This window comes from Papio anubis, chromosome 8 (genome assembly GCF_008728515.1).
Source record: "Papio anubis isolate 15944 chromosome 8, Panubis1.0, whole genome shotgun sequence".
Classification (NCBI taxonomy): domain Eukaryota; kingdom Metazoa; phylum Chordata; class Mammalia; order Primates; family Cercopithecidae; genus Papio; species Papio anubis.
The window spans coordinates 28,980,135-29,005,873 of record NC_044983.1 but is presented as its reverse complement, the minus strand read 5'-3'; the positions used below and the strand labels follow the sequence as shown (position 1 = coordinate 29,005,873).

General features: G+C 43.9%; 1 protein-coding gene across 4 annotated transcripts; it reads right to left on the bottom strand.

Annotated features, from left to right (window-relative positions):
• Window positions 1–25,656, bottom strand: UBXN8 (UBX domain protein 8). 4 transcript variants are annotated; one of them, XM_009212826.4, is made up of 8 exons: window positions 24,893–25,643; window positions 17,701–17,823; window positions 16,082–16,152; window positions 14,128–14,250; window positions 12,334–12,456; window positions 6,945–6,986; window positions 4,188–4,262; window positions 1–929 (listed from the first exon to the last, which is right to left on the bottom strand). In XM_009212826.4, exons 1-8 carry the CDS (start codon window positions 24,978–24,980, stop codon window positions 762–764), a joined length of 813 nt encoding a protein of 270 aa, XP_009211090.1. In that variant the 5' UTR covers window positions 24,981–25,643; the 3' UTR covers window positions 1–761. The 4 variants fall into 4 exon arrangements, with proteins under 4 accessions (XP_009211090.1, XP_021797875.1, XP_021797876.1 ...); XM_021942183.2 differs by lacking the exon at window positions 14,128–14,250 and having other exon boundaries at window positions 24,893–25,656; XM_021942184.2 differs by lacking the exon at window positions 12,334–12,456 and having other exon boundaries at window positions 24,893–25,649.
• Between the last annotated feature and the right edge of the window lie 83 nt (window positions 25,657–25,739).

The following is a 25,739-nucleotide window of genomic DNA, read 5'->3' as shown; positions in this document are numbered from 1 at the left end:
TAGAACAAAGTTAAAAGCCTTTTATAACCACACTTGGAGTCTGAACAGTGCATGACTTTATCATTATAACCTTATAAGCAGGAGAGGGAAATGATCAGATACATTTTTTAAAATTCACCTATATTTTAATGCTTTCATAGTTTTATTTTTAAAAATACTGATTCATTTGGAACTTTGTAAATGTAACATTTAATACAAGTCAAAATTATATAAATCGCAAACATTAGTTAAGTCAACTGTAATGCATACCCATCAGAAAGAACTTTAAAGCCTCCAAGAGCTTTGAAGCTTCTTCCAAGTTTTCAATTTCACAGAAATACAGCAGAATAAACACTCCTGCTTATAAGACTTTGAAGAATTTGACTGAATCATGAAATATTGTGTGGTAAGACAGATTGAAGAGGCAGAAAGCAAAGTTCTATGGGTTTGTTTTCTAACACTGAGAAATCATGTCAGCTGGGAAAAAATAGCAATTACGGAGTGCCTTACTGCATACATTTTTACCTCGTTCTCATTTGGTACATTGTAAAATGGCACAGTCCACAGATTATTATATGCAGAAAGCAATCCTTTTCTAATCTATTCCCATGGATATCAATGTTCAATGTTTACTGCCATGAGCTCAATCAAGGTATGGTGTGGTTTTAATGTGAAGCCTTTATTGTGCCAGGAGGTGATGGCATAGCTGACTTCAAGCAGAACAGGGAGCATGTAGAGACTGGGTTTCGCCATGTTACCCAGGCTGGTCTCAAACTTCTTTCCTAGTTGGTCTGCTCCTTCTCTTCCAGGATAAGCACAGTGTCCACAGTTATTCCTACGTCCTCCAGCGACTGGCCCCCCTCCACTGCCAGAGGCCGTCTGGGAAAGGAAGTAGAAAGGCTGTATAGAGATGTGTGGTACCCAATTCTCATCATCCAGTCAAGTAAGACCTAGAAGATAAAAAGCTTGGCTTAGTCATTATCAAATACTTTACACACCGTGTCCCTTTAGACCACCATAACATTTTATAATTTTGTCAATGTAAAATCATATCCCTAGGAGTCATGAGACAGAATTTTCATACCTTTCAAAGAAACTTTCTAGAGCTTAAAGGAAAATAGCTTGCTATGAGTTTTGAGATAGGAATATTCTTTTTTTTTTTTTTTGACATGGGAGTCTTGCTCTGTCACCCAGGCTGGAGTGCAATGGCACGATCTCGGCTCACTGAAACCTCCACCTCCTGGGTTTAAGCGATTCTCCTGCCTCAGCCTCCAGAGTAGCTTGGATTATACAGGTGCCTGGCACCATGCCCAGCTAATTTTTGTATTTTTGGTAGAGATGGGGTTCCACCATGTTGGCCAGGCTGGTCTTGAACTCCTGACCTCAAGTGATCTGCCTGCGCCTCCCGAAGTGCTGAGATTACGGCCATAAGCCACTGTGCCCAGCCAAAAATTAGCCTAGGCGTGGTGGTGGGCACCTGTAATCCCAGGCCCTCAGGAGGCTGGGGAGGGAGAATAATTTGAACCCAGGAGGCGGAGGTTGCAGTGAGCTGAGTTCCCGCCACCGCACTCCAGCCTGGGTGACAGAGCAAGACTCTGTCTCAAAACTATATATATATACACACACACACACACACACACACACATGTATGTATACATTTTTTTCCAAACATGTAATGGCACAGAAGTTTGAGACCAGCCTGGGTAACATGGCGAAACCCAGTCTCTACAAAAAAATACAAAAATTAGCCAGGCCTGGTGGTGCGTGCCTATAATCCCAGCTACTCAGGAGGCTGAGGTGCAAGGATCACCTGAGCCCGGGAAGATCAAGGTTTCAGTGAGCTGTGATTGTACCACTGTGCTTCAGCTTTGGTGACACAGTGAGAACCAATCTCACAAAAATAAACAAAAACAATTGTAAATTATCTGTCAGGAACACTGATCCTATTTATATTCACATTAACAAGTTATGATGGCCAGACACAGTGGCTCACACCTGTAATCCCAGCACTTTGAAAGGACGAGGCAGGAGAATCATTTGAGCCCAGGAGTTCAAGATTGACCTGGTCAGCATAGTGAGACCCTGTTCTATTTTTAAAATATAAAAAATATTAAAGGTTTTCTGTTTTGTTGTTTTTTGAGACAGTCTTGCTCTGTCTCCCAGACTAGAGGGCAGTGGCACAATCTCGGGTCACTGCAACCTCCGCCTCCCGGGTTCAAGCAATTTTCCTGCCTCAGCCTCCTGAGTAGCTGGGACTACAGGCGCCCACCACCATGCCTGGCTAATTTTTGTATTTTTAGTAGAAACAAGGTTTCACCATGTTGGCGAGGATGGTCTCGATCTCTTGACCTCGTGATCTGCTTGCCTAAGCCTCCCAAAGTGTTGGGATTACAGGTGTGAACCACAGTACCCGGCCAAAAAACTATTAAAGTTTTAAGAATCCCTGTTTTCCAATCTGGGTACTATTTCTTTTTAATCTTTGACAGTCCAGTTAGGTAGAAAATACGGTTTCATTTTATTTGTACTTCATTGATTCTGTGTGAGGCCAAACATTTTTTTCATATATTTATCTGTCACTGAGTCTTCTTTAGGAAACATGATATTCATATGTTTCTTTTCCTGTCAGTCTACTGAGGTGTTTATCTTTTCCTTGATTTAAGCTCCTTATAAAAAATGACTGTCACACATAAATAGTAAAATGGGCTGGTTGTGGTGGCTCACGCCTATAATCCCAACACTTGGGGAGGCCAAGGTGGGCGGATCACTTGAGCCCAGGAGTTTAAGACCAGCCTGGCCAACATGGCAAAACCCCGTCTCTACTAAAAATACAAAAATTAGCCAGGAACAGTGGTACGTGCCTCTGGTCCCAGCTACTTAGGAGGCTGAGGCACAAGAATTGCTTGAGGCCAGGAGATGGAGGTTGCAGTGAGCTGTGATGGCACCACTCCATTCCAGCCTGGGTGACAGGGCAAGATTCTGTCTCCAAAAAAAAAAAAAAAAAACTAAACTTTATGAATAGTTTCTTTACTGAATTTTTAATTTTTTTTTTTTGAGCGATCTCAGCTCACTGCAAGCTCCGCCTCCTGGGTTCACGCCATTCTCCTGCCTCAGCCTCCCGAGTAGCTGGGACTACAGGTGCCCACCACCACACCTGGCTAATTTTTTGTATTTTTAGTAGAGACGAGGTTTCACCATGTTAGGATGATCTTCATCTCCTGACCTCATGATCCGCCCGCCTTGGCCTCCCAAAGTGCTGGGATTACAGGCGTGAGCCACCGTACCTGGCCGGATTTTTTATGTAGTCAAATCCAGTATTTTCCATTACGGTTTATAGCATTCTTGTCATTGAAGGTTAAATACAACAAACAGGACAGAAAATTATTTACATATATTTTTAATGCACACATAATTTTATGTTTAAATGTAATTAGAGATGGAAATATACCAAAATGTTAGTAACTGGTTTTGGCATGAGACTACAGATCAAATTTTTTTCACTCTACTTTTCCATATTTTCCAAATTATCACTAACAACCACAGTATTCTTTTTTATTATTTATTATTTTTGAGACAGAATTTTGCTCTGTCACCCAGGCTGGAGTGCGGTGGCACGATCTCGGTTCATTAAAACCTCTGCCTCCCAGGTTCGAGTGATTCTCCTGCCTCAGCCTCCCAAGTAGTGGGGATTACAGGAGTCCGCCACCATGCTCGGTTAATTTTCATATTTTTAGTAGAGATGGGGTTTCACCATGTTGGCCAGGCTGGTCTCGAACTCCTGACCTCAAGTGATCTGCCCACCTTGGCCTCCCAAAGTGTTGGGATTATAGACGTGAGCCACTGCACCCAGCCCACAGTACTGTTTTTAAAAGAAAAAAAAGTCTAAAGTTAATAGTGGCTACTTCCTAAGGATTTAAAAGCATCTTGCCCATCAAATTATGAAAATGTAATGAAAGCAAACAACAAAGGAAAAATACACCAAAGGGAAAGAATAAGTAAAATGTGAATGCAGAGATCACAATTCAGAGACATCCGGCATGCATGCCTAGTTAGCTAAATTTCTGCATTGTGGAGTACCTGGAAATGTCCTTTATCCATACCTGATGGGAGGTGCAGGATGACAGTGTGATCACACCTTCCCAAAGGCATGTGAATAAACTACTGCCAAATTCAACAAAGAGATTTCTCAAAATGCGAATTCCTTCACTTACCTGTGAGCTGCAGGACTTCAAAAACCTTCTCCTCAGGACATTCCCACTGGGACATCGGAGAGCAACAGTAACTACCTGAGGAAGAAAGATTCACATAAGAACTCCGATCCATTGCTCTTTGCAATTCCTTTCATTCTGTAAAACAGCTAAGCAGCTAAAAAGGACTTAGATGCTGCTTTGCTAATTATTAAAAGACATAGGTAGGGCATGGTGGTGGCTCACGCCTATAATCCCAGGACTTTGGGAGGCTGAGACAGGCGGACCACTTGAGGCCCGGAGTTTGAGACACCCCCCTGCCACAAAAAATAGAAAAATTAGCTAGACGTGGTGGTGCACTCCTCTAGTCCCAGCTACTTGGGAGGTTGAAGTGGGAGAATTGCCTGAGCCCAGGGAATCTGAGACAGCAGTTAGCTGTGATCATGCCACTACACCCCAGCCTGGATGACAGAGCAAGACTGTTTTTTAAAAAAAAAAAAAAAAAAAAAAAGACATTATAAAATGAGAAGATGACAAATTAGTGTTTATTTTTCAACTGTCAAGAAACCAAAGGGACTAACATGATCATTAACTGTGCTGGGAGTTATGTGGGTATCATATTATGCATAAGTGGTGGTTTTAGAGCAGCACCCCTCCCTCTCAGGAAAGCTATGTTAGAAAATGTTTCCAACAGGCCAGGTGCAGTGGCTCAGGCTGTAATCCCAGCACTCTGGGAGGCCGAGGTGGGCAGATCACTTGAGGTCAGGAGTTCGAGACCAGCCTGGCCAACATGGTGAAACCCCATCTCTCCTAAAAATACAAATATTAGCCAGGCGTTGTGGCACACACCTGTGGTCCTAGCTACTCAGGAGGCTGAGGCAGGAGAATGGCTTGAACCCGGGAAGCAGAGGTTTCAGTGAGCCAAGATCGTGCCATTGCACTCCAGCTTGAGCAACACAGTGAGACTTGGTCTCAAAAAAAAAAAAAAGCTTTCCCATCAGGCACAGTGACTCACACCTATAATCCCACCACCTGGGGAGGCCAAGGTGAGAGGATCACGTGAGACCAGGAGTTGGACCAGCCTGAGCAACACAGTGAGACCCAATCTTTACCAAAAAAATTTTTTTTCTTTTTTTTTTTTTTTTTTTTGAGACGGAGTCTCGCTCTGACACCCAGGCTGGAGTGCAAGTGGCCGGATCTCAGCTCACTGCAAGCTCCGCCTCCCGGGTTTACGCCATTCTCCTGCCTCAGCCTCCCGAGTAGCTGGGACTACAGGTGCCCGCCACCTCGCCTGGCTAGTTTTTTGTATTTTTTAGTAGAGACGGGGTTTCACCGGGTTAGCCAGGATGGTCTCGATCTCCTGACCTTGTGATCCGCCCGTCTCGGCCTCCCAAAGTGCTGGGATTACAGGCTTGAGCCACCGCGCCCGGCCCAAAAAAAATTTTTTTAATTTAAAAATTAGCTAGGCCTGGTGGCATGTGCCTGCAGTCCTAGTTACTTGGGACGCTAAGGTAGGAGGATTACTTGAGCCTGAGAGGTTGAAAATGCAGTGAGCTATGATCATGCCACTGCACTCCAGCCTATGAGACAGAGCAAAAGCCTGTCTCAAAAAAAAAAAAAAAAAAAAAAAAAGGTTTCCAAGGAGTATAGCTGTTGCCGAGCCCCAAGAAGTGGCTTCTCCTGGATTTACTGCCCAAATGACTTAATGGCTTTCAAGACAGGTGTGTGCTCCCCATACATGAGGAAGTGTCTATAAGTAGGGTGGCCAGTGACAGGAGGGCACCATGGACTATGACTCAGCAACTGGGAAGAAGGCAGCTTGACCAAGGCACCACGGACTATGACTCAGCAACTGGGAAGAAGGCAGCTTGACACAGCTGGGGATCAGTCCTAGCCCAGCCCCCAACGGCAAACCACTGCTAAATTAAAACATCTTACAACGTAGTTGCCCTCTTCATTTTCTCCTTTGAAAAGGAGAACTGCAATTTCAAGTCATTTGCCTAGTTTTTTTTCCCTTTTGTAGTGACAGGGTCTCATTATGTTGCCCAGGCTGGTCTTGAATTCCTAAGCTGAAGTAATCCTCCCCTCTTGGCCTCCCAAAGTGCTGGGACATATGCCTATTTTGATTCTGTTTTAGTAAGCCATGCATTATCTGACCTAAACTTCTGGAAAAGCCCACGTGTATCCTATGCCTGAGGCAGTAGGTGGGTGTAATCCCACCACTTTGGGAGGTCAAGACAGGCAGATCACCTGAGGTCAGGAGTTCCAGGCCAGCCTGGCCAAATTGGTAAAACCCCATCTCTACTAAAAATACAAAAACTAGCCCGGTGTGGTGGCAGTTACTTGGGAGGCTGAGGCAGGGGAATCGCTTGAACTCGGGAAGCGGAGGTTGCAGTGAATTGAGATCATGTCATTGCACTCCAGCCTGAGTGACAAGAGCGAGACTTCATCTCAAAAAAAAAAGACAACTCAGCACACAGCAGGCTTGCAAAATACGACTCATGCGGAGGAATTTGATATTACACTGCATTCCAAATAAGACTGACTAACTAGGAGGCGGAGGCAGGGGGATCACTTGAGCCCAGGAGTTCAAGGCCAGCCTAGGCAACATAGTGAGACCCTGTCTCTATGTTCTGAAACAGACCTAGTTACAGTATAATCACGTGAACACTTACGCTATCATATCTTTCTAAACCCAAGCTTAGATAAGACATATTTAATGGATGTTAAGCAAAGAAAATAGAAAATAAGTTTACTTTTCAAAGAGAATAACAGACTTACTTCTGCTGCTGTTTGAGAGGGTTCTTCAGGTAAATCAGGAATCTAAAGGAAAGGATTGGTAAGAGGAATGTAAACATTTTCAAGAAGCAAACAAAAGTGTCAGCGAGCAGAGTTCCTCTCAATACAGGGTTTAGACACACATCTAAGCTTACTTAAATCTTTACACATCTATAAAAAGTTTATAATGCAAATAGCTCAATTAATAAACATTTTTGGGCAAGTGTGCTAAAATTAATCATAAAAATAGGATTTGAGATAATAGCTCCCAAGCTATACATATTTAAAGGATTTTGCTTCTATTATGTTCCAAAATATTACTAATATACAAAAATGTACTATTTTTTTAAAAACAGCCAGATACAGTGGCTCATGTCTGGAATCCCAGCAACTCAGGAGGCTGAGGCAGGAGGATCACTTGAGCTCAGAAGTTCAAGGCTAACCATTGCAACAAAGCAAGACTGTCACTTTAAAAAAAAAAAACACAAAAAACATGATATGTATGCATATACACATACATTTACATAAAAACAGGATAAATATTAACATGAATCAGCCAGGCACAATGGCTCACGCCTGTGATCCCAACACATTGGGAGGCCGAGGCGGGTGGATCACTTGAGGTCAAGAGTTCATGATCAGCGTAGCGAACATGGTGAAACCCCATCTCTACAAAAATACAGAAATTATCCAGGCATGATGGCAGGTGCCCATAATCCCAGCTACTCAGGAGGCTGAGGCAGGAAAATCACTTGGAACCCAGGAAGCAGAGGTTGCAATGAGCTGAGGTTGTGTCACTGCATTCCGGACTGGGTGACAAAGCAAGCCTCCGTCTTTAAAAAAAAAAACAAAAACAAAATTAGACCCCAAAATTATTTTGCTTCAAACATACACACATTTTATTTTATTTTATTTACTTATTTTTTTTCTGAGACGGAGTCTCGCCCTGTCGCCCAGGCTGGAGTGCAGTGGCGCGAACTCAGCTCACTGCAAGCTTCACCTCCCGGGTTCACACCATTCTCCTGTCTCAGCCTCCCAAGTAGCTGGGACTACAGGCGCCCCACACCATGCCAGGCTTATTCTTTGTATTTTTTAGTACAGACAGGGTTTTACCGAGTTAGCCAGGATGGTCTTGATCTCCTAACTTTGTGATCCACCCGCCTCAGCCTCCCAAAGTGCTGGGATTACAGGTGTGAGCCACCGCGCCCGGCCCATAACAAATTTTAACATGAATATGCACTTACTGTCACTCACACTCCCAGGTGACTGCCAGAAACCATTTACTTTGGTTGCTTCTGTCATTTACTCATGTTTCCCTATTTCCATCAATCTATTAAGAATCCAGATACTGGGTTGGGTGTGGTGGCTCACGCCTGTAATCCCAGCACTTTCGGGGGCTGAGGCAGGCAGATCACCTGAGGTCGGGAGTTCAAGACCAGCCTGGTCAACATGGTGATACCCCATCTCTACTAAAAATACAAAAATTAGCCAGGCGTGCTGGTGCATGCCTGTAATCCTAGCTACTTAGGAGGTTGAGGCACGAGAATCTCTTGAACCCAGGAGGCAGAGACTGCAGTGAGCCATGACTGCGCCACTGCACTCCAGCCTGGGTGATAGAGTGAGGCTCTGTCTCAAAAAAATAAAAATAAAATAATCCAGATATTTAGACCATTTTCTTTCATTAAAACATTTGTTACCAATGACTTCATCTCCAGAAACTCTCTTTATTGATTAATACCACAGAATGTATTTTATAACATGTAATCTAACCTTACTTGCATTTACTAAATAACTCATTTGTTTTCCTTTGGTATCAAAAGGATATGTGACTGTCAAGTAAAATCTGCCATCAGCAATAAGATAGTGTTATTAACAAAACACAAACATGAGTTTTTAATCAGTCCATTTAGTTCGTATTGACCTTTTTCAAATGTCAGTGATAGTTCAATAATCTGATTCCTCTGCTTAATCTCCACTATGGGACCAGGAAAGCTCAGATTGAGAAGCAGTATCTTAGAAACTATTTTCAGGGAATAGACAGCCTCCCAGCTTTCCCTAAGGGCCAGTAAAAACAGATTTCTTATTTCCAATCTTTTCCAGCTCCAATCGGAATTATGTTAGGGATTGAAGATTTGAATGAAAAACATGTATAATAAACCTGGGCACTAATCCAAAGTGACTGATAGCTAATCTATTCCCTAGAAGGGCCGATAAGGAAAATTATACACTCATGTTAATGACAGCTATCAGCCTCTCACAAGACAGGGCTTGATAATGTTTTAAGTCAACAGGAACGCTTCCCTTCGTAAGCATTATATTTTTCAATTTTACATAATCAAATTCCTTAAAAAGAATGGAGTATTTTTGGCCGGGCACAATGGCTCACACCTGTAATCCCAGCACTTTGGGAGGCCAAGATGGGAGGATCACGAGGTCAGGAGATGGAGACCATCCTGGCTAACACGGTGAAACCCCGTCTCTACTAAAAATACAAAAAAAATTAGCCTGGCACAGTGGCAGGTGCCTGTAGTCCCAGCTACTCAGGAGGCTGAGGCAGGAGAATGGTGTGAACCCAGGAGGCGGAGCTTGCAGTGAGCTGAGATCTCGCCACTGCACTCCAGTCTGGGTGACAGTGTGAGACTCCATCTCAAAAAAAAAAAAAAAAAAAAGATTTGAGTGGTTTTGTTTGTTTGTTTGTTTTAATTTATTTATTATTATTATACTTTAAGTTGTAGGGTACATGTGCATAACGTGCAGGTTTGTTACATATGTATACTTGTGCCATGTTGGTCTGCTGCACCCATCAACTCGTCATTTACATCAGGTATAACTCCCAATGCAATCCCTCCCCCCTCCCCCCTCCCCATGATAGGCCCCGGTGTGTGATGTTCCCCTTCCCGAGTCCAAGTGATCTCATTGTTCAGTTCCCACCTATGAGTGAGAACATGCGGTGTTTGGTTTTCTGTTCTTGTGATAGTTTGCTAAGAATGATGGATTCCAGCTGCATCCATGTCCCTACAAAGGACACAAACTCATCCTTTTTTATGGCTGCATAGTATTCCATGGTGTATATGTGCCACATTTTCTTAATCCAATCTGTCACTGATGGACATTTGGGTTGATTCCAAGTCTTTGCTATTGTGAATAGTGCTGCAATAAACATACGTGTGCATGTGTCTTTATAGCAGCATAATTTATAATCCTTTGGGTATATCCCCAGTAATGGGATGGCTGGGTCATATGGTACATCTAGTTCTAGATCCTTGAGGAATCGCCATACTGTTTTCCATAATGGTTGAACTAGTTTACAATCCCACCAACAGTGTAAAAGTGTTCCTATTTCTCCACATCCTCTCCAGCACCTGTTGTTTCCTGACTTTTTAATGATCGCCATTCTAACTGGTGTGAGATGGTATCTCATTGTGGTTTTGATTTGCATTTCTCTGATGGCCAGTGATGATGAGCATTTTTTCATATGTCTGTTGGTTTTTTTTTTTTTCTGAGACACAGTCTCACTCTATCGCCCAGGCTGGAGTGCAGTGGCGTGATCTAGGCTCACTGCAACCTCCCCTCCCCCGGGTTCAAGAGAGTCTCCTGCTTCAGCCTCCCAAGTAGCTGGGATTACAGGTGCCTGCCACTAATTTTTGTATTTTTAGTAGAGACGGGGTTTTACCATCTTGGCCAGGCTGGTCTTGAACTCGTGACCTCGTGATCCACCCACATCGGCCTCCCAAACTGCTGGGATTACAGGCATGAGCCACCACGCCCAGCCCTTTTTTTTTTTTGAGACAGAGTTTCACTATTGTCATCCAGGCTGGAGTGCAATGGTGCAATCTTTGGCTCACTGCAACTCCTCCCACCTCCTGGGTTCAAGCAATTCTCCTGTCTGCCTCCCTCAGTAGCTGGGATTACAGGCTTGCCACCACGCCTTCAGCTAATATTTTTTTGTATTTTTAGTAGAGATGGGGTTTTACCATGTTGGCCAGGCTGATCTTGAACTCCTGACCTCAGCTGATCTGCCTGCCTTGGCATCCCAAAGTGCTGGGATTACAGGCGAAGCCACCATGTCCGTCAATAATTATTTCTAAACCTATTAGCAAGCATTTGTCTTTATTGCTCTGCTGGATTCATTAATATTAATATTGAACAAGGAAAAATCTTTTTTTTTTTAAATAGAGATGGGGTTTCTCACCATGTTGGCCAGGCTACAAACTCCTGGCCTCAACCCTCCCAAAGTGCTGGGATTACAGGGTATCAGCCACGGCTTCAGCCTATTCTTAATAAAGGTGATCGCTGTAAGGTAGTGGGAAGACACCATCTGGATAAAAGGCCAGTCCTGATCTTCACCCAGTACACCACCTCACCCAGAGTTTGATCCTCCTACTGCACACAAACACAATTCAATGACAGGCATGAAGTACTTTACCTCCTTGCATGTGGGCTGTACAGCAGGAGATGGAAATTCAGTTAAAGGTTTAGGCAAGTTCTGGCTCTTTGCTGCTTCTCTATTTGATGTTTCAAAAGATGTCTGACTTGTACCTTCATCACCCTGGTCAAACACAACAGACAATTTCTAAAGAGATGTTTTCTATCAGCTTTATTATATTCACAATTGTTTTTCCTTTTTCTTTTTTTTTTACCCTGATGGCATGTCAGCAGAAAAATATTAGCAAGCCATTATGAGACCCAAAAAATTAAAGCATTATCTCCATCAACAAGAAAACACGAGGCTTTAGCAGGGTGCTGTGGTTCACACCTGTAATCCCAGCACTTTGAGAGACTGAGGAAGGCAGATCACCTGAAGTCAGGAGTCCAAGACCAGCCTGGCTAACACAGTGAAACGCTGTCTCTACTAAAAGAATACAGAAATTGGCTGGGTGCAGTGGCTCATACCTGTAATCCCAGCATTTCAGGACGCCGAGGTGGGCAGATCACTGGAGGTCAGGAGTTGGAGACCAGCCTGGTCAACATGGTGAAACCCCACCTCTACTAAAAAAAATACAAAAATTAGCCAGGCATGGTGGCAGGCACCTGTAATCCCAGCTACTCAGGAGACTGAGGCAGGAAAATCGCTTGAGCCTAGGAGGCGGAGGTTGCAGTGAGCCGACATCACGCCACTGCACTCTAGCCTGGGTGATGGAGTGAGACTCTATCTCAAAAACAAAAATTAGCTGAGGCAGAAGAATCCCTTGGACCTGAGTGTTGGGATTACAGGTATCAGCCACGGCGCCCAGCCTATTCTTAATAAAGGTGATCGCTTTGTAAGGTAGTGGGAAGACACCATCTGGATAAAAGGCCAGTCCTGATCTTCACCCAGTACACCACCTCACCCAGAGTTTGATCCTCCTACTGCACACAAACACAATTCAATGACAGGCATGAAGTACTTTACCTCCTTGCATGTGGGCTGTACAGCAGGAGATGGAAATTCAGTTAAAGGTTTAGGCAAGTTCTGGCTCTTTGCTGCTTCTCTATTTGATGTTTCAAAAGATGTCTGACTTGTACCTTCATCACCCTGGTCAAACACAACAGACAATTTCTAAAGAGATGTTTTCTATCAGCTTTATTATATTCACAATTGTTTTTCCTTTTTCTTTTTTTTTTACCCTGATGGCATGTCAGCAGAAAAATATTAGCAAGCCATTATGAGACCCAAAAAATTAAAGCATTATCTCCATCAACAAGAAAACACGAGGCTTTAGCAGGGTGCTGTGGTTCACACCTGTAATCCCAGCACTTTGAGAGACTGAGGAAGGCAGATCACCTGAAGTCAGGAGTCCAAGACCAGCCTGGCTAACACAGTGAAACGCTGTCTCTACTAAAAGAATACAGAAATTGGCTGGGTGCAGTGGCTCATACCTGTAATCCCAGCATTTCAGGACGCCGAGGTGGGCAGATCACTGGAGGTCAGGAGTTGGAGACCAGCCTGGTCAACATGGTGAAACCCCACCTCTACTAAAAAAAATACAAAAATTAGCCAGGCATGGTGGCAGGCACCTGTAATCCCAGCTACTCAGGAGACTGAGGCAGGAAAATCGCTTGAGCCTAGGAGGCGGAGGTTGCAGTGAGCCGACATCACGCCACTGCACTCTAGCCTGGGTGATGGAGTGAGACTCTATCTCAAAAACAAAAATTAGCTGAGGCAGAAGAATCCCTTGGACCTGAGAGGCAGAGGTTGCAGTCAGCTGAGATGGCGCCACTGCACTCCACCTTGGGCAACAGAGCGAGACTCTGCCTCAAAAAAAAAAAAAAAAAGAAAACTTAAAATTGTAAACTTCTGTAGAAACTGACAAAATTCATATTCAATGCTGAAGGAAAACATAACCAAAGTTTAATTTGACTTAAAAATCAGAATATATAATAACATATATAACATGAGCTTAATACCTTGGAGATCTTGACTTGAGGAAAGATCAGAATGTTCTTGCCCTCGTATAAGACAACAGCAATTTATTCAACAGTTTTAAAGACTATCTTATGTCACAGTTTTTGTTTGTTTGTTTGTTTTTTGGAGAAAGGGTCTTGCTCTGTCTCCCAGGCTGGAGTGCAGTGGTGGTCACAGCTCACTGCAGCCTTTTGACCTCCTGGGCTCAAGTGATCCTCCTGCCTCAACCTCCCAAGTAGCTGAAACTATAGCCACACACTATCACGTCTGGCTAATTTTTAATTTTTTTTGTTTTTTTTTTAGAGACAGGGTCTTCCTATGTTGCCCAGGCTGGTCTCAAACTCCTGGTCTCAAGCAATCTGCCTGCCTCGTCCTCCCAAATTGCTGGGATTACAGGCGTGAGCCACCACAACAGCTTTTTAAGGAACCAAGTTATATGCTCTTTAGGCACCAAAAAACACTTCACCAGCCAGATGCAGTCCATGGTAGGGTGCACCTGTAGTCCTAGCAACTTAAGAAGCTGAGGCAGGAGGATCCTTTGAGCCCTGGAGTTTGAGGCTGCAGTGAGCTCCGATCGTGCCACTGCACCCCAGCCTGGGCAACAGAGAGAGACCCTGTCTTTTAAAAACAAAGACCAACCCCTGAACCATGCGATAAACAAGTATGCTGAACAAAAAATGATATACAATCATTATCAATAAAATCTCAAAACAGACTAACATCAGTTTCAATTACAAATCAATCATGTAATAGGAAACACAGTAAGAGGATTCAAAATATAAAATGAGAATATTTTCCAACCCCAAGTTTGTGACCACTGCTTAATTTCCAGGCTTCACCCGTCATTTGATAAAAGCGCTCCTCTAGTTTTCTCAATTTCATTTCCCGGTGAGGTTTTAAAACGTTCTCTATGTATCTGCTGGCCTGTTCAAAACAACAAATTAGGCGTTGTTACTATACATTAATGTTCCTTAAAATGTACGCTATCTATAAAGTTGTAAATAAGAACCAAGTAAGAGCCCTGCTGGCTGAACAGAGCCACTGCCACCCTGTTTGGCTGCTTGGTTGCGGGGAGGCTCGGGCCGACAGGTAGACAGCAAGCTGGACAGACGCTGGTTTTTGACCTGCCTGATTATGAAACTATCAACCAGGTTGTGGTTTTCATGCTGGGAACAATCCCATATCCTGATTCAAATGGAATGCCAGTGTGGTAACTCCAAGGATTTGTCACAAATGGGAAACCAAGTGTCATCTTCAGAATTTCAGGTCTTAAATCTGGAGAGGGAAGCCAACATCCTTCATTTTTGTTTTGTTTTTGTTTTGAGACGGAGTCTCACTCTGTCGCCCAGGATGGAGTGCAGTGGTGCAGACTCCACTCACTGCAACCTCCGGCTCCTGGGTTCAAGTGATTCTCCAGCCTCAGTCTCCCAAGTAGCTGGGACTACAGGTGCCCATCGCCATGCCCAGCTAATTATTGTATTTTTAGTAGAGATGGGGTTTCATTATGTTGGCCAGGCTGGTCTCGAACTCCTCACCTCAAGTGATCCACCTGCCTCTGCCTGCCAAAGTGCTGGGATTACAGGTGGAAAACACCAAGCCTGGTCAAATTTTTTGTTTTTTAAATGGCGTCTCACTCTGTCGCCAGGCTGGAGTGCACTGTCACAATCTTGGCTCACTGCAACCCCTGCCTCCTGGGTTCAAGTCATTCTCCTGGCTCAGCATCCCTAGTAGCTGGGACTACAGGCACATGCCACCACACCCAGCTAATTTTTTTATTTTTAGCAGAGATGGGATTTCACCATGTTGGCCAGGATGGTCTTGATCTCTTGACCTCGTGATCCACCCGTCTCAGCCTCCCAAAGTGCTGGAATTACAGGCATGCACCACTATGCCTGACCCAACATTTTTAAAAAATTAGCTGAACGTGGTGGTGTATGTGTGTCTATAGTTCCAGCTACCCAGGAAGCTGAGGCAGGAGGATCCCATGAACCCAGGAATTTGAGGTGACAGTGAGCTATGGTTGTACCACTCCACCCCAGCCTGGGCAACAGAGAGAGGCCCAGTCTCAAAAAAAAAAAAAAAAAAAAAAAAAAGTATTCTATTCAATGCAATATTATTCATCCACAATAGGTAAATTCATACCAACAGAAAGCAGACTGGTAGTTGCCAGAGGATGGGAGGAGGGGAAAGTGGGGAGTGACTGTTTAAAGAGTATACGGTTTTCTTCATGGGAGATGGAACAGAGGTGGTAGTTGTACAATCCTGTGAATGTACTAAATGTCACTGAACAGCCTGGTCAATTTTGGCTGGGCACAGTGACTCATGTCTGTAATCCTAGCATTTTGGGAGGCCAAGGCAGGCGGATCACCTGAGGTCAGGAGTTTAAGACCAGCCTGGCCAATATGGCGAAACCACATCTCTACTAAAAATACAAAAATTAGCTGGGTGTGGTGGTGCATGCCTGTAATCCCAGCTACTTGGGAGGCCAAGGCAGGAGAATCGCTTGAACCTGGGAGGCGGAGATTGCAGTGAGCCAAGATCTTACCATTGCTTTCCAGCCTAGGTGACACAGTGAGACTCCATTTCGAAAACAAATAAGTAACATAAAATGGTCAAGTTTATGTCACATGAATTTGACCTCAATATATATTTTTTAAATCTTAGCACAAACACAGAAGCAACAGACCTTAATTTTAACTGCCTCAGAGATTTTTGTATTTCTCCACGCATAAAGTCTCTAAAAATTCTGGCTTACCTTCTCTCCTTGTGCCTCTTGTTGTTTTTTTCTCACAAGTTTTTGTCTTTTCTCATTCTTTTCTTCTTCTTCTAAGACATCAAAACATGAAAGTGCTTTTTACTTCCCAAATATCTCATTTGAAGGATAACCAATCAAATAATTTATCAAAAAAAAAGAAAAAAAATCTGAAGTCTATGGTTGGGAGACCCTAATATATCACACTGTCATTTATGTTTGGGTTGAATAGTATAACCCTTTAGGATTATGGTTTTATTCATAGTTAATTTGAAAGGGCTATACATTCAACACTGGTCACTTTCCTTTTATTTACTTACATTTAAATAAACAGTGAAAACACAATGTACCAAATTCACTAATGACAAGCTTCTTCCTAGTAGCATAGAAAATATGTGTAGTTTTTGGTTTTAAGATTCACCTGTTCTGAGGCTAAGTACAATATTATTTTAAAAGGCTTCTACAACTTACAAACTTTTGCTTATCAAAAATGAAACAGGCTGGGTGAAGTGGGTCAAACTTGCAATCCCAGCATTTTGGGTGACTGACGCAGGTGGATCACTTGAGCTCAGGAGCTAGAGACCAGCCTGGGCTACATGGCGAAATCCCACCTCTACAAAAACTACAAAAATTAGCCAGATGCAGTGGTACACACCTGTAGTCCCAACTACTTGGGAAGCTGAGGCGAGAGGATCACTTGAGCCTGGGAGGAGGAGGCTGCAGTGAGCCAAGATCATGCCACTGCATTCCAGCCTGGGTGACAGAGCGAGACTCTGTCTCAAATTTAAAAACCAAAAGCAAGTCTCAAATTTAAAAACCAAAAGCAAGCATGATTTCCTAAAATTAAAAACATTTACATATAAAAGACAAAGGTATCTAAGTAAAAACTGCTAAAATGGAACAAAAAATTAGGATGAAAAGCCTTTCAAGATTAATGGTAGATCGGCAGGGCGTTGCTGTCTCATGCCTGTGATCCCAACTTCGGGAGGCTGAGGCGGGCGGATCACGAGGTCAAGAGATCAAGACCATCCTGGCAAACATGGTGAAGCCCCATGTCTACTAAAAATACAAAATTTAGCTAGGCATGACGGTGCATGCCTGTAGTCCCAGCTACTCGGGAGGCTGAGACAGGAGAATCGCTTGAACCCAGGAGGCAGAGGTTGCAGTGAGCCAAGATTGCGCCACTGCACTCCAGCTGGTGACAGAGCGAGACTCCATCTCCAAAAAAAAAAAGGTTAATGATAGATACATTCACTCTGTAGAATAGCTCATAAACTGTAGGTATCAAATGGCAGTTAAGCAACACAAACACATAATTTAAAATTAGGGAATTTACCATATAACAACTTAGAAATGATATAGCTTAAAAACACATATATATGAGAAAAATGTACAATTTCTCATAAAAATGTTGGGATATAGTCCATGCAAAGCCATCATCACTAATTTTTAAAAACCACACACAAAAACATCATGACTAAAGTTGTGATGATTACTCTCCCTGAAACTACACATCACAAATTAATAGTAAAATGGTTTTTACTGTGCAAAGTTCTAGAATAAATAAAGGAAAGAAATTTGAGTAGAATGGCACAAAAGGGTAGCATAAATAATAAACTTACCCTTCAGATAAACTTGGGAAGATTTAAATGAGTTAAGCCATGAGGTAGTCACAGAAATAATTAAAGTAAGAAGAGCAAGCAGTAAGAAAATCCGGCCACAAAGCAAAAGAAAATCCTTGATTCCTGACAAAGGAAAAAAAAAAAATTAAAATGCAAAACTTTTTGTTTTAAGAGACGAGGTCTCACTATGTTGACTAGGCTGGTCTCAAACTCCTGAGCTCAAGTGATCCGCCTGCCTTGGCCTCCCAAAGTGCTAGCTAGGATAATAGGTGTGAGCCAACACGCCCAACCCAAAACAGTTTTCTTGATACTCCTAATAAATTATAACACATTAGAAGATTATCTGTACTGGGAAAGTAAAGTTATATAACTGTCTTATGATTTTGTTCATATATAGTCATCCCTTAGTATGCATGGGGTATTGGTTCCAGGACTCCTGAGTATACCAAAATCCACAGATGTTCAAGTACCTGATATAAAATGGCATAGTGTTCGCATATAGTCTATGCTCCCACATACTTTAAATCATCTACAGATTACTCATATACTACCCAATACAGCGTAAAGGCTCTATAAATAGTTGCTATACTTTACTATTTATGGACAGGGAAAAACGTCTGTACGTGGTCGGGACAGACAAACATCCATTTACCCCATTTTTTTTCTGAATATTTTCTTTTCTTTCCTTCTTTAAGAGACGGTGTGTTGCTCTTCTTGGTCTTGCTCTGCCACCCAGGCTGCTGGAGTGCAGTGGTGAGAACACGGCTCACTGCAGCCTCAATCTCCTGGGGCTCAAACGATCCTCCTGCCTTAGCCCCGCCAAGTAGCTGGGACTACAGGCACGCACCACCACACCCGGCTAATTTCTGTATTTTTTGTAGAGATGGGGTCTCGCCATGTGGTCCAGTCTGGTCTTGAACTCCTGAACTCAGGCAATCTGCTCGCCTCAGCCTCCCAAGGTCCTGGGATTGTAGGAGTGAGACACCACACCCAGCCTTTTCTGAATAGTCTCAATCCACAGGTGCTTAAATCCTCGGATGTGGAACTCACGGATACAGAGGGCTTACTGTGTTCTCCTTTGGGCATTAAAAAACTCATAATGGTTGTCATTTCCAGAACAAATGTACAGAGCATAATTCTAGAATAAACACTATCTTGGGAATACAGTTATATTAGAGCAATCAGCTACACTAAAAATATGAATGTCAGTAATGTATAAGTTGTAGTTTCCCATATAGAGAAAATTACATAACTAGAAATAAAATTGTGAGATATCGTGTTGGTCGGGTGTGGTGGCTCACGCCTGTAATCCCAGCACTTTGGGAAGCTGAGGTGGGCAGATCACGAGGTCAAGAGATCAAGACCATCCTGGCTAACACGGTGAAACCCTGTCTTTACTAAAAATACAAAAGATTAGCCGGGAGTGGTGGCGGGTACCTGTAGTCCCAGCTACTTGGGAGGCTGAGGCAGGAAAATGGCATGAACCCAGGAGGTGGAGCCTGCAGTGAGCAGAGATCGCACCACTGCACTCTAGCCTGGGTGACAGAGAGAGACTCTGTCTCAAAAAAAAAAAAAAGAAAAGAAAAGAAAAGAAAAAAAGAAATCATCCTGTCAAATTCAAATTCTAGTTCTATGATAAACATTCTCACTGAAACACCAAATCCTTATTTCTCACAATTCCAACTGTGTGCTTCTGTATTTCTTGACATTTAGTCACTTGTAAGTAAAATTACAATTTACATGCTTGCCAAGGAAAAAGTAAAAATTTAGTATTTGGTCTTTTTATTTATTTATTTATTTATTTTATTTTTTGAGACAGAGCCTCACTCTGTTGCCCAGGCTGGAGTGCAGTGGTGCAATCTTGGCTCACTACAACCTCTGCCTCCCGAGTTCCAGCTATTCTCCTGTCTCAGCCTCCTGGGTAGCTCGGATTACAGGTATGCACCACCATGCCTGGCTAATTTTGTATTTTCAGTAGAGACAGGGTTTCACCACGTTGGACAGGCTGGTCTCGAACTCCTGACCAGGAGTGGGTGGTGATCCGCCTACCTCAGCCTCCCAAAGTGCTGGGACTACAGGCATGAGCCACCGCACCCAGCCAGTATTTGGTCTTATATTAAGAACCAAAGTGAAAATTATTTGAGCGAAAATCTACTACCTACTTTGCATAATACAATTTGGCAAATGTTAAGGGACAGGAGACGAAGCTGGGTTAAAAATGATTTCCATCCTTTCGGAATTTTTACTCGTTTTGTGTTTTTAATTCTCGAAAGATAAATGGGAGCGATACAGAGGAATCCGACGTGATCAAGGCTGGTACTTAGTCAATTAACTAAAACTTAAAGAAGGAATTAGAAAAACATATATATAGGCTGGGCGAGATGGCTCATGCCTATAATCCCAGCACTTTGGGAGGCCAAGGCAAGCATATCACCTGAGGTCAGGACTTCAAGACCAACCTGGCCAACATGGTGAAACCCCCACCTCTACCAAAATATAAAAATTAGCCAGGCATGATGGTGGGTACCTGTAATCCCAGCCACTTGGGAGGCTGAGGCAGGAGAATGGCTTGAACCTGGGAGGTGGAGGATGCAGTGAGCAGAGATCAGGCCATTGCACTCCAGCCTGGGCGACAGAGTAAAACTCTGTCTCAAAAAAAAAAAAGAAAAAGAAAAACATATACAGACTTAAATGTTTTATTTTAAACTGAAAACAGATGTATATTCTTGCCTTTTTTTTTTAGATGCAATCTCACTCTCTTGCCCAGGCTGGAGTGCAGCAGTTGATCACAGCTCACTGCAGCCACGACCTCCAGGGCTCAAGCAATTGTCCCATGTCAGCCTCCCAAGCAGCTGGGACCACAGATGTGGGCTATCAGATTTTTTATATATATATATATATATATATATGCCTATAATCCCAGCACTTTGGGAGGCCAAGGCAAGATATATATATATGTGTATTTTTTTTTTTTCCAAATGATGCCCGCTTCTTGGCCTCCCAAAGTGCTGGGATTATAGGCATGAGCCACCATGCTTGGCCTAATATTACTCTTTTAAAAACCCTACCAATTTAAAGTTGTTTAGAGAAGAAGTAGGACTTTAAAAAAAAATCACAGCTCTTCCAACTTGACAGTATTAACTATTGATTCAGGTGTTATTCAATACGACATATAATTTAATTTATTTTATCTCTGGCCAATGCAAAAGTAGCTTAATGTCTAGAGTATTGGTATGTAAACAAACCACTGAGGCCGGGCGCGGTGGCTCACGCCTGTAATCCCAGCACTTTGGGAGGCCGAGGCGGTAGAATCATGAGGTCAGGAGATAGAGACCATCCTGCCTAACATTGTGAAACCCCATCTCTACTAAAAAATACAAAAAATTAGCTGGGCATTGTGGCGGGCGCCTGTAGACCCCACTACTCGGAGGCTGAGGCAGGAGAATAGCGTGAACCTGGGAGGCAGAGCCTGTACTCCAGCCTGGGCAACAGAGCGAGACTCCGTCTCAAAAAAAAAAAAAAGAAACCACTGAGGCAAGGCGCAGTGGCTCACACCTATAATCCCAGCACTTTGAGAGGCTGAGGTGGGTGGATCACTTGAACTCAGGAGTTCGTAGCCAGCCTGGGAAACATGGTGAAACCCCATCTCTACTAAAAATACAAACATTAGCCAGGCATAGTGGTGAACACTGGTAATCCTAGCTACTTGGGAGGCTGAGGCATGAGAATGGCTTGAACCTGGGAGGCAGAGATTGCAGTGAGCTCAGATTGCGCCACTGCACTCCTGCCTGGGCAACAAGAAAGACTCTGTCTCAAAAAAAAAAAAAAACCATTGAGGCGTGGGATTTATGTTTCATACTACTGCTGTTTGTTCTAACAAGCAATCTGCAAACATCACATGGGAATATGAAAGAACTCTACTTGTGTGTATATCTTTTGAGAAAAAAAAATTTTTAAGGTTTTTTTTTCGCTTTTTTTTTTTTTTGAGACAGTCTCGCTCTGTTGCCAGGCTGGAGCGCGGTGGTGCGATCTCAGCTCACTGCAACCTCCGCCTCCCAGATTCAAGCGATTCTCCTGCCTCAGCCTCCCGAGTAGCTGGGACTACAGGCGTGCGCTACCATGCTCCGCTAAATTTTGTATTTTTAGTAGAGACAGGGTTCCACCATGTTGGCCAGGATGGTCTCAATCGCTTGACCTCATGACTCGCCCACTTCAGCCTCCCAGAGTGCTGGGATTTTTTTGTGTACTTAAACCACAGACCCCATAAGCAGTGTACTTCAACGGATAACAAATGTGAGGAATTGGCCATAAAATATTTAGCTTAGGCCAGGCACGGTGGCTCACGCCTGTAATACCAGCACTTTGGGAGGTCAAGGCGGGTGGATCACAAGGTCAGGAGTTGGAGACCAACCTGGCACAACATAGTGAAACCTTGTCTCTACTAAAACTACAAAAATAATTAGCCGGCCATGGTGGCACATGCCTGTAGTCCCAGCTACTCAGGAGGCTGAGGCAGGAGAATCGCTTGAACCCTGAAGGTGGAAGCTGCAGTGAGCCGAGATTGCGCCACTGCACTCCAGCCTGGGTGACAGGGTAAGACTCCGTCTTAAAAAAAAAGAAAAATTTAGCTTAAGTACAAGTAAAATGTATTGACAACAAAGGTTTTTTTACACAGTAGAAAAAGACAACGCAGGCCGGGCACAGAGGCTCATGCCTGTAATCCCAGCACTTTGGGAGGCCGAGACGGGTGGATCACCAAGTCAGGAGATCGAGACCACCCTGGCTAACACAGTGAAACCCTGTCTCTACTAAAAATACAAAAAATTAGCTGGGCATCGTGGCGGGCATCTGTAGTCCCAGCTACTTGGGAGGCTGAGGCAGGAGAATGGCGTGAACCCAGGAGGCGGAGCTTGCAGTGAGCCAAGATCGTGTCACTGCACTCCAGCCTGGGCAACAGAGCGAGACTCCATCTCAAAAAAAAGACAAGGCTAGTTTTTCAATATATGTCTGAATATTAGTATAGGCATAACCAGCCCTGTTGCTGGTATAAAGTATGACATGTAAAACAGACTTAAATACTGTTAACAAATAATTATTGGAAGCTCACTATCAAGAATCCAAAGGTAGCAAAAAAAAAAAAAAAAAAAAAAAAAGGAAAAAAATATATATTAACAAAAAAAAAAACTTAAAAAGGGAAAACAATCCAAAGGAAACAATCATTCATTCAGAATTCTGAGAAAGAAGCTAATTCCATGAAAATTTCAAGAACTAGATAAAGATGCTGCCAGGAGCCCAGGTGCAATTTCTAGAACCCTTGTTCCTAGTTCTATTAAACTAGACACTGGTAAGTGCTGGGAATACAAAAACAAATTCCATTTGGTCTCTGCTTTCAAGAAACAGATTTCTGGCTGGGCATGGTGGCTCACACCTATAATCCCAGCATTCTGGGTGGCCGAGGTGGGCAGATTGCTTGAGCCTAGGAGTTCCAAACCAGTCTGGGCAACATGGCAAAACCACTTCTCTGCAAAAAATACAAAAAATTAGCTGGGCATGGTGGTGTGGCACCTGTAGTCCTAGCTACTCAGGAGGCTGAGGTGTGAGGATCACTTGAGCCGGGAGGTCCAGGCTCTGCAGTAAGCCATGACCGTGCCACTGCACTGCAGCCTGGGTGACTGAGCAAGACCTTGTCTCAAATAAATAATAAATGAGCAGAGTAGGGGTGGATGTTGAAAAGACAAGGGAACAGGTGAATTTTGGAAATGGTGAGTGTGAAATCAACATTTCTGATCCTTTGGATAAAAGTCTTGTTACATTCCAACACAGCTTGAGTGAGTGGGAAGCATTAGGAGAGTCTTTGTACATTTTTTTTTAAAGCATTTTATTTTCATTTCTTATTGCAGGCAACATTTCTAGGCATCTGACTCCTTGTGAGCAAGGAGAAAAGGTGGAGAAAGAGAGGGAGTACACAAAGCCAAGTTTCATTATGGTCTCTAACTTTAGAATTGACCTTAAAAAGAGAGACAGACATGTAAACTGATCACTGAAATGTCCAAAAATCAACTCATGATTCTCAGCATCTCCACTGTTTTTCTTTCCATTTTCCCTTTACCAGTAGCACTACCAAATACCTAGGTTTGTTCAATCCCCCATGAGGCAGTCGTCCTTGAATCCTTCCTTTCCCTTGCCCCTAACATCAACCCATAAACAAAGCCTGTTGGTTGATCCTGCTTCGTCAATATCCCAAATCTGTCTACATTTCATCTCCTCTTTTACTGTCCTAGTCCAGCCCATCATCACCACTTGTCAACTTCCAAAGCCTGACGTGCCTCACTGCTTCCACCATAGCTTCCGTCCAAAGCACTCTCCATACAGAATCGAGTGACCTTTTTAAAGCCTTAGGGAAGTCACTTAATCTCCCTAAATTTCAATTCCCTCAGCTGTAAAATGGGGATTATAATAGTGCTACCCTCCTCTGACTGCAGTGCAGATTAAATGAGATAATAACTAGCACCTGGTATTTGGCTTATAATAGGTGTTCAACAAAAGTCATTATCCTGAGCCAATTCCTCCTCCTCTTCCCAGCTCTCCTTGATTCAGCCACAATGGCCTTCACCTTTTCCTCCAACATGTCACAATCTTTTTGCCTAGAATACTCCTCCCCTCCCCAACCCCTTCCCTGCCCCCACTGGCTTTTCACGGGTGTGGCCCCTTATTTAAATCTCAGGGCCAGGCGCAGTGGCGCAGGCCTGTAATCCCAGCACTTTGAGAGGCCGAGGCAGGAGGATCTCTTGAACCCAGGAGTTCGAGACCAGCCTGGGCAACATAGTGAGACCCTGTCTCTAATTTAAAAACAAAACAAAACAAAAAACTTCTCAGCCTAAATTCTCAGAAGGCCTTCATCTTATCAACCTGTTGATTTCCTTTTGAATGTTCACCAGGATACGAAAGCACTGTCTATGATTGCCCCTGTGCTCTTTGCCGCTACTCTCTTACACGCAAAACCATCACACCTGGAGGGAAAAATTCCCCGAAGTGAAGTCGGCTCCGGAAGTGGGAGGCAGGCACGATGCAGTCTGGGAGTTGTAGTCAAAGCCGCTCCGACGCGACGCAGCCGAAGAAGCGGTCATTCTATGCAACATTCCTGTGAAAATTACCCAGCTGTAACTGTCGAAGGGAAAAAGTCAACACTTACCTATATCCGGGATCCCACGCCGGAGCTCCAGACACACAAGGGGGACAGCAGAGAGGAAAAAAATACCAACAACCCCACGTGCAGCCATGGTGGCGGAAGCGCCTGATCCAGGCGGAAAGCCCGCCCCTTCCGGCCTCGTTTTCTGGGAAGGAAGTGGAACTCTCCCTGCGGCGGGCAGGCTGGGAGAGGGTACCGTCCTATAGCTGCGTCGTTATTGAGGGGGCGCTAAGCCCAGTGTTTTTAACTCGTAGTCTGTAGCCGTGTTTCAAAAGAAAGGCAAGTAGTCCCCCAAGTCACATGATATCCAGAGGAGCGTGGGCTCTAGAGTGGTGGCTCCTTGGAGGGTAGGAGGGCAGGGGCTGCCCCTAAGGTCTCTGCAGCGTCGGTGAGAAAGCGCTTTCCAGAGGGAAGTGAAGCCGAAGAAAACGCTGATGCTGTGAGGAGGCAGCCTGGCCCCCCTGACCTTGTGGCCGTAGAGGATGGATGTGGGCAGTAGCACCTTCCTTATCTCCCTAACAGTTCCTGCTTCCTGTTCCCGACCGCACTCTCTGGTTCCTGCGGAAAGACAACTCGAAAGTGGGGCCTGGTTCCAAATACCTGCCCCTCAACAAGCACGTCCTAATGCCACGTCCTGGAGACCCGCTACCCCTTGTTGCCCCACGTATGCGTTATTGTTAACCTTGACTTCATAGTTCTGTGACCTCATTGCCATCCTGTAACTCACCACTGTGCACTTCTCCCAACCTACTGAGGTCCTCCCAGAACCTACAACATTTCATACTTAGAAATTATCTTTCCTGGCCTGGCTCACGTCTGTAATCTCAGCACTTTGGGAGGCCGAGGTGGG